The sequence below is a fragment of the Vespa velutina genome, chromosome 19 (genome assembly GCF_912470025.1).
Source record: "Vespa velutina chromosome 19, iVesVel2.1, whole genome shotgun sequence".
NCBI lineage: Eukaryota > Metazoa > Arthropoda > Insecta > Hymenoptera > Vespidae > Vespa > Vespa velutina.
Window position 1 is genome coordinate 1,030,097 of NC_062206.1, and position 19,256 is coordinate 1,049,352.

General features: G+C 35.6%; 1 protein-coding gene across 16 annotated transcripts in view; it reads right to left on the bottom strand.

Annotated features, from left to right (window-relative positions):
* The window catches only part of LOC124955826 (sodium/potassium-transporting ATPase subunit alpha), an 80,085-nt gene that overhangs the window by 39,517 nt on the left and 21,312 nt on the right, over positions 1–19,256 (bottom strand). For 9 of the 16 annotated variants that reach the window (XR_007102985.1, XR_007102983.1, XR_007102984.1 and 6 more), the window contains exon 1: positions 1,834–1,982. The exons of 2 other annotated variants lie outside the window; for them this stretch is intronic. Coding sequence is in view for 6 of the 14 variants with exons in the window: in XM_047510841.1 (XP_047366797.1) it covers positions 1,834–1,845 (12 nt within the window). In the remaining 8 variants the exon portion in view is untranslated. Of the gene's footprint in view, positions 1–1,833; positions 1,985–19,256 lie in introns of those variants that run through there. 5 more of the 16 variants (XM_047510834.1, XM_047510838.1, XM_047510835.1 and 2 more) reach the window with 2 other exon arrangements.

Here is a 19,256-nt window from a genome sequence, read left to right on the forward strand (position 1 = left end):
TTTTCGTATCTCTCTCTCTCTCTCTCTCTCTCTCTCTCTCTCTCTCTCTCTCTCTCTCTTTTTAATTCTTTCTCAGCTGATTCGACTTTAACGCGATTGGCCATACTCGAGAAGGAAAACTAAGAAACAGGCTTACCATCGAATACGTCACGATGAATCGGATCAGAAAACCACGAGCTAACCGATCTACTCGGATATGATAGATATATTAGATAAAGGATAGAGGAGAGAAAGAGACAGAGAGAGAGAAATAAAGATAGAGAGATAGATAGAGATAGAGCACTGGTCGTTAAAACTCATCACGCAAACGCACAGCCGATTTAAACCTCTCCATTCTGCAATGCGTCGCGCGACTTTATGATCTTGCCAACAAGAATGAGCACACCAAAAGCGTCAAATTGACAGCTCGACAACAGACAGACAGACAGACAGACAGACAGACAGACGAACGAATGAACGGACGGACGGACGGACACTTCAAAATATTTTCTATCCTTAGGACTATCCAAATCATTTCTACGAGAGCTTATCAGTGATTGAAAAGTAAATTCCAACGTTTCTTTCTTTTTTCTTTTATTTATTTAATTATTTATTTATTTTTTTTTTTATTATTATTATTATTATTATTTTATTAGAACGATGATAATTTCGGCTAAGCGAGTTCTAACGTTTTTTTGTATATTAAGAAAAAGTTTTATTAAATAAAATATCCTTTCGTGATCTATCAGAAAGAGATAAACGAAGTAGGACAGAGAGAGAGAGAGAGAGAGAGGGAGGAAGGGAGGGAGGGAGGGGAAGGAGGAAGAGAGAGACAGAGGGCGGGGGGGAAGAGAAAAGATTAAAAAGAGAAAAAGGAGAGGAAACGAAAGAAGGTACGGAAATCCTAAGTGCGTTGTTAATCGTAAAAAAACTATATAACACTCGATGATGAAACTATACATCACTATAATTACAAAATATGATAAATAGATAGATAGATAGATGGATAAATGATAAATGAAGAGAGATCGAATGGTATAAATAATAAAATGATGAATAGGTTATCGAAATAGAGAAAAATTATAGAGGAAAAGAAGAAGGAAAAGAAGAAGAAAAGAAAGAAGAAGAGAAAGAAGAAGAAGAGAGCAGTCGAAATTACGACCCTATCTTGTCTCACCCTCTTTCATCCTCTCTGTCTCTCTCTATCTATCTCTCCACTCCCACCCTCTTTCTTTCTCTCTCTCTCTCTCTCTTTCTCTTACAGAACCGATCGAAGCTCCTCTTTAACAATGCTGTTTTACACTATCGACAGATCTTTCTCTCTCTCTCTCTCTCTCTCTGTCTAATATTTATCCCCGGTTTCTCTCTAATTTCAGAACGTTCACTCAGTCTATCTCTATATATTTTTCTACCTTATTCCCAATGACGATACTCAGCTGGCGAACGTACGTATCTACTTTACTTACTTACTTACTTAATAACTTACGTTACGTTACGTACTTACGTTAATGTACGTTAATAACATACGTTAACGTTAACGTCAGTACGCGAACAAAGTAAGAGAGTAAGTTTCAAAGAGTTTGGTTCAACAAATTAGACGACGCAAACGACGACGGCGGACAACAACGATCAACGAACAACGATAACAACGATAACGACGATAAACGGGATAAACGTGTATAAACGTGTATAAACGTGTACGAACGACGCAACGGAAACGACGAGATTAATATTACGTTACTTTTCTTTTATTCTCTCTCTCTCTCTCTCTTTTTTCTTACTTATCCTCTCTCTCTTTTTTATCTTTCTCTCTCTCTCTCTCTCTCTATCTTTTTTTCTTTTAATGGCACAAACCTTGTCACCCATGGCTGCGGCGAGCGGTGTGTTCGATGAGAATAGAAGGTTAACAGCGCGACTTCGAGTGGACCAGAGACTGACTGGCGTTTCGTGTCGTCGAGGACCGCCGGCATCATCGACCCGTCCTCCCCACCACCACACCCCTACCACACCGTCGAAGAACGCGACGAACGGAGCCGCCGTTGCGCGCGAACGTTGCGCGCGCGTTTTCTCTCTCTCTTTCTCTCTCGATATATATATATATATATTATATCTCTATCTCTATCTCCCTCTTACGAAAGAGAACCAACCTTCTTCTCCCACTCCATTGGTTCTCCCCCACTACTACCACCTATCCACCTTACCGAGAACCTCAGCGAGTTTGCTCGCGACGTTCGCAGCGCCACCATGCTGCGCGACGGCAATTTTCTCGCGACGTCCGTCCATCCCCGCCATCCGTCCCACTTCTTTCTCCACCATCAGCACCTCCTCCTCTTCCTCCTTCTCCTCCTACTATACCTTCTCGTCCTCCTCATCCTCCTATCAAGGCCCCGACCTCATCCCTCACCCCTTCTCGTCCAACTTCTACTTATACTCCTACTCCATACTATTCCATACTCCCTACTCCTTCTCCATCTCTTCCTCGTCCTATACCTCACCCCCTCTCACCTTCAATCCTTCTCTCTCTCTCTCTCTCTCTCTCTCTCTCTCTTTCTCTCTCTGATCCCCCGTTTCAGCCCCCGTTCATCTACTCTCTAACATAAGCGATACTACTTCGTGCTAGCTACCCGGCAGCGCCACCGCCCAACCGAGCGAGGCCGACGTGCATCATCCCCACCAAACCAGGTCTACCCGTCTCGAAGCCCAGAACCCTCGTAACTCTGGAACGTGCCCGCACCACCCCTTTTCTCCTTCCTTCCTTCCTTCCTTGCTTGCTACCTTTCTTCTCTCTCTCTCTCTCTCTCTCTCTCTCTCTCTCTCTCTCTCTCTCTTTCCATCTTTCTCCGTTTCTCCGTCTCTATCTGTCTATCTATCTATCTCTCTTTCTCTCTATGTAACGCGCCCCCGAAACGCGCTAACGTCGAACGCGCAAGCTCGTAGAAAGCACGAAACCCCAGTGATTCTCCAATTCTAGTATCCCATCGTCGTCAACCTGTCCAACGTGTCTGTCATACTCTGTTACTCCCTTTTCGACATACTTTTTCATATTATCGATCCCTAATCCCTCCTTTTCTAATGTCTCTAAATCGAGGAAAGTGTTACAAACGTTTTACATCCCTTCCTCCTGTCCTCTTATCATGACGATTAATTCTTAAATAGTTTCATTTCTTTTTCTCTTTCTCTTTCTATGACATACAGTGTATAAGATAATCGAAGTGTATTATACATACATATTATATATATATATATATATATATATATATATATTAGGGGGACCGGAAAGTAATGTCGCTTTAAAGAAACGACATTACTTTCCGGTCCATAACCAGGGGGGACCGGAAAGTAATGTCGCTTTTAAGAAACGACACTACTTTCCGGTCCATAACCAGGGGGGACCGGAAAGTAATGTCGCTTTTAAGAAACGACACTACTTTCCGGTCCATAACCAGGGGGGACCGGAAAGTAATGTCGCTTTACAGAAACGACATTACTATCCGGTCCATAACCAGGGTGGACCGGAAAGTAATGTCGCTTTTAAGAAACGACACTACTTTCCGGTCCCCGTAATATATTGGGTTGGCAACTAAATGATTGCGGATTACACTTTCCGTTGGCAACTAAGTCATTGCGGAAACCAAATCCGCAATCATTTAGTTGCCAAGAAAATATCCCGTTGGCAACTAAGTCGTTGCGGTGACCAAATCCGCAATCACTTAGTTGCCAGCAAAATATCCCGTTGGCAACTAAGTCGTTGCGGTGACCAAATCCGCAATCACATAGTTGCCAACAAAATATCCCGTTGGCAACTAAGTCGTTGCGGTGATCAAATCCGCAATCACTTAGTTGCCAACAAAATATCCCGTTGGCAACTAAGTCGTTGCGGATTTTGTGGATACTTTCCGCAATCACTTAGTTGCCAACGGAAAGTGTAATCCGCAATCACTTAGTTGCCAACCCAATACATATGTAGACGTGTATATATATGTATATATATATACTTAATTACTTACAGGTATGTATATATGCTACGTATATATGTATCTATACATATTAATCTTTAGTACTTTTTAATCAAAGCTAACATTATAATGGAATGGTTGAGAACCACTGTGGCACGATCTGTGCTACTGGGCTACGCGCCACACGGCGCTTTGGCCGACCGACCGACCGACTCTACTCAACCCACTCGTCACACACACACACACACGCGCGCGCGCGCACACACACACGCACACACACATACGCACACAGAACATATTACATAGAGATATACTGAGAGAGAGAGAGAGAGAGAGAGAGAGAGAGAGAGAGAGAGAAAGAGAAAACATATACACAGAGAGATAGGTGCAATATATATATATCTAAACGGATGAAAGAGAGGAAGAGAGATGAGAATACACACGCAGTGCTATCTCTTATAAACTGTCGTTCTCTATCCTGCCACGTTAGGAACCCTCTTTTCATCCCCCTTTTATTTTTTTTTCTTTTTCTTTTAGTTTCTTTTTTTTTATTATTCTTCAAAAGAAAGAAAGAAAGAAAAAGAAAAAGAGAGGGAGAAAGAGAGAGAGAGAGAGAGAGAGAGAGAAAGAAATACTTGAATGTAGGCTAGAAGCTCTCCCGTGCAATCCTTTTTTACTTCGTGGTTACTTGTATATACCATCAAATGGTTCGTTCCATGGACCATAAGATGTCCTACGATTCAACCACGAGATTACTTTTTCCTCGTTTCTTTTTTATCTTGTGAAAGATTTCGAGAGAGTTATAGGAAGAGAGGATGAGAAAGAGAAGTACAGTAAAGAGAAGGGGAGTAAAGAGAAGAGGAGAGGAAGGTGTGGAATCTTGCGAGCCCTCTCGTGAGTACAACGTAACGTACTCGATGTCGATCGATTCCGCGAGAGTACGTAGATACCTACAATTCGGCGTATTGCTGCTAGCTCTCTCTCTCTCTCTCTCTATCTCTATCTCTATCCCACTCTCTTTTTGCTACAATGCTACCTACCCCCGCTGGGCTACAGTTGCAGCAGCAGTAGCAGCAACTTTTTCTAACAATTGAAAATGGAGATGTAAATTCAAAGTAGTTTCTCGTGTTTCATAATTGTCCCCATTCTTCATCCCTTCGAAGTAACAAAGAACGATTTATTAATTAATAAATATATTATGTATATATATATATATATATATATGTGTGTGTGTGTGTATTTTTATTAGTAATTTTGAATGAAATTAAAAACGTGTTAATAAAGAAATGAGAACAATTAGATCTTTTGATAACAGTAGTAATAATAATTAAAATGATATACTAAGCTAGTAATCTATATATGTAAGTGTAAGACTTTAATGCTTTTTGTCATGTCATTTGAACAAAAAAAATGCTTTCCTTAATCATCAGACTATAAGTAAATGTTATACTGATCGATATTTCTTTCATCGTTTACATTAAACTCATTCCTACGTGTATATTTGATCAAAACTAATACGCGATAAAAGAAAATAATTATCAACGTTTAAATACCAGCATAAAATATTTATTGTCATTGTGACAGAAAAATAATGTTTAAGTTAATAATCCAATGATAGAATAGTATAAGAAATATTTGTACAATAATATCGACGAATCGATATGCGTTAGACAGCTAATAGAAAATAAATGAGATGAGGAATTATACATGTGAGGGAGGAATTAGGTGAAATAAAAAAAAAACTGACTATACTCTCTCTATTTTCTCTCTTTTCTCTCTCTCTCTCTCTCTCTCTCTCTCTCTTCCTCTCTTTCGAGTATAAATTTATGTGCATTGTACAGATATGACAGATTTCTTTTTTTTTTTTTTTTTTTACTAAATTATTTTCAACATCATCAAAAAAATGTACCATACTTTAAAACCATAAGTATCTATTTATTTATGGTTTCAGATTTTTGTTAAAAATTTGTATAACGAGGTAAAAGAATTTATAATCGAGGAAGAGATTTTTCTTTAACAATTCATAGGATTAATAAACATCATATCGTATATATTATTAAATAAACACATTTTCGTTATACAGTAACAATGAAAATCTATCTATTTATCTATCCATCCATCCATCTATCTATCTATCTATTATGTATAACTCTGAAATTAATGGTTTTACAGATCGATGTTGATATAATAACTTCTATTTATTTCCTTTTGTATATGAGAAATCTATTCTAGATAATATTTGACGTTATTTGTTTCGTTACACTCTGTATATAAAAGGAAGACATTTAAAAAAAAAAAAAAAAAAAAAAAAAAAAAAATGAGAATATGTAAAAAAAGAAAAATGGGAAAAAAAATGGAAGAGTAGATATAACATAAGGAAGCATATGGCTCCTTACCAAAATTTGCTATTATTAATAGAGCACGAACGATGACGAAGATAAGCAAAAAATAGAAGAGAGAGAGAGAGACAGAGAGAGAAAGAGAGAGTCCAGTCAAAAAGATGATTCCTTTCTTTCTTGTCTTTCGCAAGTACGTCAATGAAATTCCTGAGACGACTAGCCGACAATATTATCGTCTAAGAAACAAGGTCATAATCAATGCAAACATCTCTTCAAGACATTCTAATGGTGTGATGTCTTGTTAAAGAAATTGACACTTTTTATTATTGTTATTATTATCATCGTCGTCGTCGTCGTCGTTGTCGTTGTCGTCGTCGTCGTCGTCGTCGTCGTCGTTGTTGTTGTTGTTGTTGTTGTTGTTGTTGTTGTTGTTGTTGTTGTTTTCATCTCAACGAGATTGGCCGCCTTTGACAAATATATCTTCGCTCCGAAATTTAGTTATTTTTCTTTCTCTCTTTTATTTTATTTTACATTTTTTTTTTTTGAACGTATAAAACGAAATTCCGATAGAGAAGAGAGGACGGTGTTGATGGTCTCTTTTTTTTTTTTTTTTTTTTTTTTTTTTTTTTTTTGTGAATCGATAAAATAATGAGGATTAAATCATTCGAAAGAAAATCGATAAGTAGTAGAAACCTAATCAAGAGTACACTTCGATATTGATTCGTGAGCCCTTTATAATTCTCTTTTTGTACTCCTTTTTTCTCTCTCTCTCTCTCTCTCTTTTTTCCTCGGCATCTTCAAAAATCGATCAACTAGTAAATAAATCGGGCAAACAAGTTACGCACGAGGGAAGATAAATGCCGTAGGGTTCGTAAAACGACTCGAACTCTCAATTTCCATTACTAAAACCCTTTTCCGCCATTCGATACATCCATAATTCCGTCGTTCCCTTGCGAAAGCCGCTCTCTCGTGCAGTTTGTCTTACGATCTGCCGCTGAATTTATCCGAACCATCGAGCAAACTCGATATATATATATATATATATGCACGTGTGAGTGTAAGTGTGTATATATGTACAGAGTAGGTCAAAAGTTTCTAACGATGACTTAAAAATCCTATATTATTACTCTTTACCGTGACTTCTTTTATTTTTGTTTTTCATTTTTTAAGACTTAACTTTTCAAATAACAAAACTGTCCTGTTTGGAAACATTTTTTTTTCTTTTTTATTTCTTTTTTATTTATTTATTTTTTTTTCGATTCGAACAAAATAAAAAAGAAAAGGACGAATCAACTCGAACGATCGATCGTTAAATGGAATAACAGATTTTTAAAAATATCTTTGACAAAACTTATCGCGCTCATTCTGTACAAAAAAAAAAAAAAGAAAAAGAAAAAAAAAAGAGGAGACAGACACGGACGCGTACACGTTGATTCGATTCATCTAAACTGAAGAGAGAGAGAGAGAGAGAGAGAGAGAGAGAGAGAGAGAGAGAGAGAGAGAGAGAGAGAGAGGAACTTTCTGTTCGAAATAGAAACGAACGAATAGAGATCACGTTTAGTTCTTCTAAGTAGCGTCGATAAGCGAAGAGAAGAAAAGGAAAAACAAAAAGAAGAAGAAGAAGAAAATATTAAGAAAAAACAAAAGGAAAAGAAAATAAAAGAATGGAAAAACTGTATATAGCTATAGCGTATTAGCTATAATTTTCGCGTTAGGAAAACAATACGTTATACAATATTAATAATAATAAATCTTCGGATGGAAAATAAAAGTAGGGGATTGTGTCTATTGAAAAAAAGTGTATCACGCGTAAACAAGAAGAAGAAGAAGAAGAAAAATTAGAAGAAGATGAGGAAGAAGAGGAAGAGGAAAACAAAATTACGTTTGAAGGAAAAAAGAAGAAGAAGAGAAGAAAAAGAAATAGAAAAATATAGAAAAGATGGAGATAGACAGAGAGGTACAGATCGAGAGAGAGAGAGAGAGAGAGAGAGAGAGAGAGAGAAGAAAAAGAGTAGGGATGCTGGGGTCCAGTGACGGTGTTCATCGAGCGAACGATTCGCACTGACGCGAGTTATGCAATCGCGTCGGCTGGCCTTGCGCCAATCTTGCGTATCACTCGAACTCGTCCCACAGTGAACGAGAGAGAGAGAGAGAGAGAAAGAGAAGAGGAAAGAGACTGACCGGATAGTTAGAAAGAGTAAGAAAGAGAGAGAGAGAGAGAGAGAGAGGGAAAGAGAGAGGGAGAGAGAGAGAGAAAGGAAGATAAGTAAACGAAGAGAAAATAATATGTAAGTAAAGAAGAGGAAAGAGGTGTAGGAATCAGAGAAGAGGGCCAAGGAAGGGGGAGGAAGAGGTTAGGAGAAGGATGAGGAAGGGAAAAGGGATGGGTGTCGATCGTAGACACGTTCTGCGTGTAATATATGTTACGAAACGCGTGTGTCGTCACAAACGCGTACGACTAGTACGTTGATGTATCATCTATCTTCTCGTATCTGTCTTGTCCACACAATCTGTATATGTCTGCTGCTGCTTCTGCTCTTTCTACTTGTATACGTGTATGTGCTACTACTACTATTACTATTACTATTACTACTACTGTTACTGTTACTATTACTGTTACTACTACTACTACTACTACTACTACTACGTGGGAATGAAACAAGGCATCATAGCGAGTATCGCGAAACATTTCGTTTTCCGCGTTCAATGACGAATTGAAGCGACAAATAAAAGAACAAGCATTTATTATATAGGTTGTAAGTATATATCGTTCGAATGAAAATTAATCCGGATAATGCAAATCGACTGTAATATGTATTGATGTATATCGCGTATGAATGTAATCAAAAGAAGTGTGATATGGGGTGGGGGTGATGGCTAAGCGCATATATCGTTCGTTAAAAATTTAATAATCGTGCGAAGGATCCATTGAAATCGTTTTCATCATTCTTCATAGTAGATAAGAATGAGAGAGAAAGAGAGAGAGATAGAGAGATTTCTGATCACTCCAACCACTCTCTCTCTCTCTCATTCTATTTCGTTATTTGTATCTACTTCACGTGATTCGAATGATAGTCGAGTGAAACCATTGATGATAATGAAGATTTCTTTTCTTGCGTAAAAAAAAAAAAGAAAAAGAAAAAAATATAGAAATAAATAAAAATAAAAATAAAAATACCAAAAAAAAAAAAAGAGAGAAAAAAAATAATGAAACGTGTGAATACACTCATATGTGTATCGTCATACACTCAAAGAACTTAGATAACGAGCACTTCGTAATTCTATGCGGAATTTTTTTATTTTTCATTCATTATTTTCTTTTTCTTTTTTTTTTTTTTTTTTTTTTTTTTTTTCTTTCTTTTTCTTTGCACAGATCGATTGTGTTACTTATCATAGCTAAGATATGTATGTATCTCGATACAAATGTACTTGACTATGATCGTTGAATTACTATTGCTTGCGTTGCTCGAAACGTCGATTGTACTTTTCTTTAGAATTTCAAATAACTCTAGATTTGCATACTCATATTTGCATATATATATATATATAATATATTACACATACATACATACATACATGCATATATACATGTATATGCACAAATATAGATACATAGATAGATACTAGTAAGGGAATTTTTTTTTCTTACTCTTGGAAGTCTAAATTCCCTCTCTCTCTCTCTCTCTCTCTCTCTCTCTCTCTCTCTCTCTCTCTCTCTCTCTCTCGATTAATCCACGTGACGATCAAGGCATAGCGATCTTGAAAAGTTGACGACTCGCATACTTGAACTCTATGCGAGAGCAAAGAGCGAATAGAGAAGTGAAGAGAAGAGAAGAGAAGAGAAGAGAAGAGAAGAAAAGAAAAGAGAGAAAGAGAGAGAGAGAGAGAGAGAGAGAGAGAGAGAGAGAGAAACAGAGAGAGAGAGAGAAACAGAGAGAGAGAGAGAAACAGATAGATAGGCGGACAGAGAAAGACAGATACACCACAGTAATGGTCCAGCTCGTGCGTGGTACGACACGACGAACAAGTCGGTACTATACAAGTACCTTTGTACGTGTAAATATATGTGTATACGTGTGTGTGTGTATATATATATATATATGTTTGTGTATGTGTATGTTTGTGCATACGTATGCATTTATACATGCACGAGTATTTTCGCAGTGTTCGCAATCTTTCTAGTACGTGACCGTACTACGTTGAGAGATCTCGTTACGTGTGAGAGATGCACCGGAAGTGAAATTTTTGCAAAGCCGCCATCGTCCACGTGAAACAATTACTCCTTCCATTTTAATAATTATATTTAATTATTAACTTAATAATTTTATATATATACACACACATACATATATATATATATATATGCAAGTATGTACGTATGTGTATGTGTGTGTACATGTATAAAAATAATAATTAATATTATCTTATCGTTTTAAAATAATATACCACATGTAATCTTTCGTTTGTGCATGTACGTATGTATGTTTATAATTCTTATAATATATTTGTATTAGTTCCAATTAAATTTCAGATTCCAATTTGAACTTCCTTATCATTTTCATTCCAATGATTATATTTAATAACTAACTTTGATAATTATATATAATGATAATAATTAACGTTATATTTTCATCTAAATATATATATGTGTGTGTGTGTATTTGTGTATTATAAAATATCTATACCAGTTTTAATTAAATTTTAGTATCCAATTTGATGAATTTTCGCACTCCCCCTCATCCCACCCCAACTCCCTAGATTAACTCTCATCTCAAAAATTTTATATATATATTAATAACTAACTAACATCTGAAATAATCAAATATTGTAATCTTTTATATGTTTATGCGTGTTATAAAAAAAAAAAATATATATATATATATACGTATTAAATTCAATGAAATATTGGATAACATTTTGAATAATAAATAGTTCTTAGGTATGTAATACTAATATCATTATCGATGACGTCAAAATGTACGAATAAATATTAACGTTCTTCTTATCCATTAATTTTGACTTTTGAAATAACGTTTTCAGTTACATAAAGCGTCTCGATTAAATTGTGCTAAATGAAAATATATACAACATCGTTCTAAGGTGTAAAAACTATTCTACCATTAAATTCCTAAGATAGCAAAAGAGACGGGAGATAAATTGATTTAAGATGCAAAACTCGATTAGCCGGTTAGATAGTTTACGACTTGACGGTAGGGAAGGGGCGGGGGCTGTTCGAAGAAAACGTAAACGACGATAAAGTATCGTCGAGTGGATTGTAAATAATCCCGTCGGTCATATATTCTCGGAATAATTCGTCATAATGGATGTAGAATGAAACAGAAGGAGAAGAAAAGAAAAAGAAAAAGAAAAAGAAAAAGAAAAAGAAAAAGAAACGGAAAAGAATTTTTCTTAAAGAGTTCATTATAGATAAGGTTCTAATTAAATTGCGACACGTATGTAGATACAACGTCGATAGTACGAATAGCGTGTCCTTGTAGATGCAATTAGAAAAATAAAAAAAGAAAACAATTCGAGAAAAATAGGTCAATTATTCGGAAGAAACGATGAACACTAAATCGAATATATATTTGCGATAAAACGAGAACATTTATGACGCACAAACGCACGTACACACGTATACGCATATGCGTATGTATATAGTACGAACTAGCCATTCAGAATTATCGTGTACGTAATTATTGGCCAGTAGATATGCAACACACAACTATGCATGTGTTCTATAATCGTGCTATTATCGCGACATTACAATACCGGTTTATCGTTGCAAATCACCAACTGGACGAGCCGATACGCACGATGGAGATTCTCAAAAGCTATATTCGATCCTTCATCATCATCATCGTCTGCATCATCATCATCAGCATCATCATCATCATCATCATCATCATCATCATCATCAGCAATAACGACTACGACGACGACGACAACGACGATGACGACGATTATGATCGTTTTCTTATTTTTTTTCTTTTCTTTTTCTTTTTAATTTTGTTCAATTTTCTTTTTTACTTTTCGATAATCTAACAAACTCTAATTTCATGCAATTTTTTTATATTGAAAAAAAAAATATATATATACATGTATGTATGCGTGTGCGAGTGTTTGTTTGTGTATGTGTCTAAAGTAACTCACAAGGAAAGCGTGGGCTATAAACGGAACTCTCCTGTGCGTTCGGAAGTCGTGAATCATTTAATGACTCACGACTCATGATTCATTATGAGAGCAATTATAATTTACTTTTCGGAGCTTTAACCATTTATTTAAACGAGTTCGTTCGCACGAGAAATGAAACTGAAGAAAAGGAAGCTACCGTTTAATTCTTGGACATTTTTACTACACACACAGATCCACAAACAAACAAACAAAAATATATACATATGTGTGTGTATGTGTGTATGTGTATGTGTGTTGATTGGGTCAAAAGTATTTAGACTTAGATTTAAAACATTAATTATTCTCTTTCAAGATTTCTTAATTTAATTTAATTTAATTTAATTTTTTTCTTGTCTATTTATTTATTTACTTATTTTCTCCAGATCGTACAATTATAAACCTAATCTATATATTAGTCAATTCCCGAAAAAGATTAATTAATTTCTAATTAACTTAGCGTATGCCACATGCGCGTAATAATATCTGCAATTTTCAACAGACATACATATACTTGTAAAATTTGAAAAAAAAAAAAAAAAAAAAATAAATCCGATTATAAACTATAATAAAAGTCTCAAAAAGGATTAATAACGATATTTAAGATGTAAGTACTCGTTGTCCCACTTAGAAACTTTTCATTCATCCTATATACACATACGTGCAAAAACATCTACAATTTTCGATATACATACACAAACACTTACATACATACATTACACTATATCCATCTTTTGCGTACTATAACAAATATGTATCTACGTACATATTCGTCGTATTACAACGTCGTGACGGAACATTAACTTATAAATAAATCTTACTAATGTTTTTAGCGCGACATACCTACGTCAATTCGGTCGATCTCAAATTTGACGCAATCATTAACTCTACAAATGACGAAAGACAAAACAAGAGAGAGAGAGAGAGAGAGAGAGAGAAAGAGAGAGAGTAGGAATGATGAAAAATTAACTACATGAATTTTCGATTAATAGAGACAAACTCTTGGAGCAAATAAAAAATGAGATATTGTATAGACCATATGTAAGAAGACGTGCGCATGCGCAAAAGAGACAGAAAGAGAGAGAGAGAGAGAGAGAGAGAGAGAGAGAGAGAGAGAGAGAGAGAATTTCAAAGTCGTTAAATGCTAAAATTAGAAGGCACATGGGTAGCAGCGGTCGTTTTGTTGTGCCGTTAAAGGTAAGTAGGCGTTGGTTGTGTAAAGGTCACGTGACCATTGATAATTTTATGCGGGCTTTTCCTTTTTGTCGCAAAAACAGTACTTAGATGAACCACCCCCGTCCCCCCACCCCCCTGTGTCTTCTTCTTCTAATCCTACTAAATGAACCAATTGTTATTCTTTTCTTCGTTTCTTCCTCTTCTTCTTTTTCTTTTCCTTTTATATCTGTTGTTTTATTTTCCTATTTTTTTTTTTCTTCTTCTTCTTTTTTGTCGAATCCACAATCACGCGAATTCGTGTTCTACCTAATGACGGGGAAAAAGAAGTATTTAAAAAAAAGAAAAAAAAAATATATATATATATATACCATTGTCAGTGAATAAAAGTCGATTACCTTGAGAGAAAGAGAGGTAGTAGGAGAAAAGGAAGAAAGAAAGAAATAAAGAAAGAAAGAAAGAAAGAAAATGAACGAATGATACTTGATTTAAAATGAAAACTTTAAAAGGATTAAACAGAAAATACAACGGACAGGCAATTAAGTCAATGATCATTAATAATATAAATTCAAATGCGCGAAAATCCTTTGCCTAATCGAGTTTTTACTCCGAAAAAATATCGCTTTAAGAATTTTGCTACGTTCGCGTATCAAATGAAGTTTTATAACAATAAACTACCGAAGATCGAGAGTAGGTATACGGAAGGATGAAAGGGGGAGTAGGTACGGAGGGGTTTGGGCAATGGCGAGAAGGAGGAGGAAGAGAGGAAGGGAGAGAGATAGGGAAAACTTTCGGTCATTAAAATATAAACGACTGGCTTCTGGTTCTCGCCAGTTCGTAATTCTCCGCAAAATCGCTACTTTTATTGAGGAAATTGTTACTATGAGGAAACAAAAAAAAACAAATAAAAGCGAAACAAAATGAAATATAATAAAGAGAGAGAGAGAGAGAGAGAGAGAGAGAGATAATAAGAAAAAAAAAAAAAAAAAAAAAAAAAAAAAGAAAAACTGAATACAAACGTAAAATAATAAAAGCTCGTTCCACTTCGACGTGAAAACGCGCTCATAAAAAGTGGGATCGTGCGTCTATTAAAAAAATAAAAAAAAAAAAAAAATAAAATAAAATAAAATAAAAAATAAAAAAAATAAAATAAAAAATAAAAACGCAAACGATCCAAACGCGACAAATTTTTCTCAACGTTATTATTAACTGACGAAACGTTTTCGGTCAAAGTTTACGTACAAAGAAAAAAAAAAAAAAAAAAAAAAAAAAAAAAAAAAGAAGAAAATGAATTATCGAGAGATAACTATATTCGAGTCTGACTCGATATAGGGTCTACTTATCCATTTAGATCAATGCAACAAGAGTCTACGAATAAAAATATGAGTTTTTTTTTTTTTTTTTTTTTTTTGTGATAAATTATGTTCATTTCTGCAGAAATTAATATCGAGTAATATGCATTAAAAAAAAAAAAAAGAAAAGAAAAAAGAAAGAAAAAGAAAAAAAAATAAGAAAAACAACAAGTTTTATAAACATGATGAGGGTGTATGCGTTCGCTGACGAGTATCATACACGTGCAAAGCGCGTAGGAGTACACACAGAGTAAACTGTTAGCACGTGGCAAAGAGCCGTCGTATCAAACGGAGATACGTAGATAGAAAGAGAGTGAGAGAGAAAGAGAGAGAGAGAGAGAAAGAAAGAGAGAGAGAGAAAGAAAGAGAGAGAGAGAGAGAGAGAGAGAGAGAGAAAGAGAGGGGTAAACGCACGTAACTATTGTAAGGAGAAGCATTTCTGGTGAATCACAATGTTGTTACCGGATCGCTCTGGTTTCGTCAGTCCATTCACCAATCCGCAATTTGTACACCGGTTCGAGCCAGTAAATCGACGACAGACAGTCTTATGCGACTTGATTAGCAGCTACCGGTTTCTCGTGTACCTGAACGTCAATGCGATAAAGAGAGAAAGAGATGGATGGATGGATGGATGGATGAATGAATGGATGGCTGGCTGAATGAATGGATGGATGGATGGATGGATGGATGGATGGATGAATGAATGGATGGATGGATGAATGGATAGATAGAGATGAAGAGATAAAGAGAGCAAGAGGTAGAAAAAGAGAGAGAGAAAGAAGGTATATACAGTTCTTTGCAAAAGTGTAATCAATGACATCTCACCTCCGAGGATTTAACAAACGATTTGGCAAACGTTCGCCATTTCTATCCCTACAAATTACCTCACTTTCAATTTTTATTAATCTACCCGTTGCTTCATTATAATAATAATAAAAAAAAATAAAAAAAAAATAAAAAGGAATTGAAATAATATAAGATCGTCGAATAACAGGATCCTGAGAGGATCTTCGAGTATCATTCGAATCTAATTTATCTAAATTTATTTTATTAATCATCGAATCTATTAAACGATTTCCGATTAAAAAAATTAATATATATTATATAGAAAACGATGATGCATATGAGAATAATCAAAATGATAGTATCTCTCTCCTTCGTCTCCTCTCATCCTCTCTCTCTCTCGTATCTTTATTTCTCTTTCTCACATCTTCTCTTCGTCTATTTATCTCTCTCTCTCTCTCTCTCTCTTTCTCTAGTCCTGTCATTCATTCAAGTAGTAACAATAAATGTTGTCTCGCGTATCTTAGCCAGTTTTAACCGGAAAAACGGCGACTAGCAGTCTCGTGCGACTCGATAGCGTCGCCCAACCAAACAAACTTCAGATTGGATGCCCTGGCGTCTTTTGCGAATTACTTACTTGCTTACTTATTTACTTTACTTACTTGCTTGCTTGGTTACTCGGTTATTTGTTAACTTGCTTGTTCTATTCTTGACAGTTCAATTTCAATCTCGCATGCTGCGTTAACGGTAAACGAACACCTTCATTGTATATCGTCTCTCATGTCAAAGATTTTGTTTCTCATTGAACCTAACGAGAACCCTCTACGAACCCCAATTTCGAACCTTTACGAAACTCAGTGAACTTTGCTTTAACCTATATACCGTCATCCCGTACCGTTCTCGCATTGTCCCATTATTTGCATATTTCTAAAATCTCGCATATTAAAATTTATTCATTCTTTAACACAATCAATGAATAAACTGAATCATCCTTGAGCTAATCGTTCGACGTACTTTTCTTTTCTTTTCTTCCTTTCTCTATCTTTCTCTCTTCCTTCCACTATTTAGTAAGTATAACAATGCGATAGAAAACGAGAAGAGAGAGAGAGAGAGAGAGAGAATGTTGTGTGTGAGTGTGTGTCTTGTACTTTGACAAAGAATAGGATGCTGACGACATCAAACGGGGGAAGGGAGATGGGAGTTAGTTCTTCACGTTCTCGAGAGTTAACGCGAGAATGGACGCAACCAGGACGATCGATCTGGAGGAATTGTACCGGCGGGGGAGGGAAAGGGGTGGGTGGTCTTATCACGACTCAGCAAACTGCTTCTCGATAACAGCTCCGTTCGTTTGGAAAACCAATGACCCTAATCATCAACCTCCTATCGATACATATATATATATATATATATATATACATGCAAGAGACTATATAGGTTTGATTTTGTTCTTTTTAATGATTTGTAAAATATGTTCTTTTTATCCAAATTTGAAGAACAGTCGAGAGTTGTTGGTATTTTTGTAAAAATAATTCAAAGAATGACTATTACCTTTTATCAACTTTTCTGGGATGAGCGAGAAAAATTAAGGATTAAAAATAAAAAAAAAATAAGAAAAAATATATAAATATATAGAGAGAAAGAGAGAAATATATGTGTATATATATATATATATATATATATATATATATATATATATATATATATATAAAAAGTTACGCATTCCGCGTGCTCACTCGTGTCTATGGTGACCGTGACTGTATCTGCGTCGGAGGAAGAGACACATTATACTTAATCTACCTCTGGCTCCGCTCTACTCTGCTCCGCTCCGCTCTTACTCCTACTTCGTGTTTCGCGAGCGTGATGCGACTCTGATGTGAGTAAAAAGAAAAACGGAGAGAGGGAGGGAGGGAGAGAAGGAGAGAGAGAGAGAGAGAGAGAGAGAGAGAGAAAAAGATAGAAAGATAGATAGAGATAGAGAGAGAAAGAGAGAGAGAGAGAGGAGTATAAAGCAGATCGGAGCCAGTGACTCATTCCTACCGCGTTCAAAACACTTTTACACCCGGTATGTATGCGTGTATATGTATGTATGCGTGTATGCGTATATTTATGCATGTGTATACATATGTATGTAATGTTACCGCTTTACGTGCCCACATATCGCGTTTATAAACTCGAAGAAGACAAGTGCATATAGCGAGAGATAAAGAAAAAAAAAAGAGAGAGAGAGAGAGAGAGAGAGAGAGAGAGAGAGAGAGAAAAGAAAGATATAGCATTTAACGTTTATGGTATTTTAATGACATTAGTTGATAACTTTATGTACGTACGAATGAAAGAAGTTAATGATATCTCCTAATCTCTTTATCTTAATTTATGTTTTCTTATTTCCCTAAGACGAGAACGTAGAGAACGAAAGAAGACGCAGAGAATGAGAGGGAGGGAGAGAGAGAGAGAGAGAGATTAAAATTAACAATGCTGATAAAACATACCAAAAAAAAAAGAAAAGAAAAAATATGACTTCGACACTTAATTTCACGATTAAAAATTAAAATTAAAAGTTATCGTGTATATATACACACACATACACACGTACGAGCGATGATATTAATTTTATTTTAAATTTTAATCGTAAAATCAACACGCACACATATATATGTACGTATGTAAGTATGTTTATTACATATATGTACACCGATAATTTAAAATGATTAATCCCTAATAGATGCAAATGAAGAGAGAGAGAGAGAGAGAGAGAGAGAGAGAGAGAGAGAGAGAGAGAGAGAGAGAGAGAGAGACCTCCATAAAAACGAGGATGCACCTGTGTATGCATAGAAACGATCAAAACTCATGAAATGATTGTATACTATTAATTTACAATAGAAAAAAAAAAATACGATAAAATGAGAAATAGATAGATAAAGAGAAAAAGGAAAAATAAAAAAAAGGAGAGGAAAAGAGACAGACAGACAGACAGACAGACAGACAAGCAGGCAGGCAGACATACATACAGACAAATAGACAGATAGATAAATAGATAGATAGATAGATAGATAGACAGGTAGAGAGTGGGCGTGTAGTTTCGACCCAGGAACAATCATTTAACCAACTGGAACATTAACTCTGCCTTGCAACGATGCCTGACATCACACACAATGTTAGATGAAACATTAGGGCAATGTTAGGCACGACGTGAGAGCAAAATGTTCGACTGATATGGTCGAATGAACTTTTGCTTGCTTGCTTACTCGCTCGCACTCACGTACACACGCATACACACACCCGAGGTTATTGTGCATCATTAAGGCGCGTTAACAGCGACGTTTCTAATACATACATATATGCATGCATGCATACATACATACACATACATATATATACATATATGACGACTTAAGGTCAGGTGTATGAGAAAGATGTCAACGTTCTGACCTCCTCGACGAAACCTCCACATCATTTATTAAAAATCCTTTTAATCGTTCAATAATAATAATAATTATAATAATCCA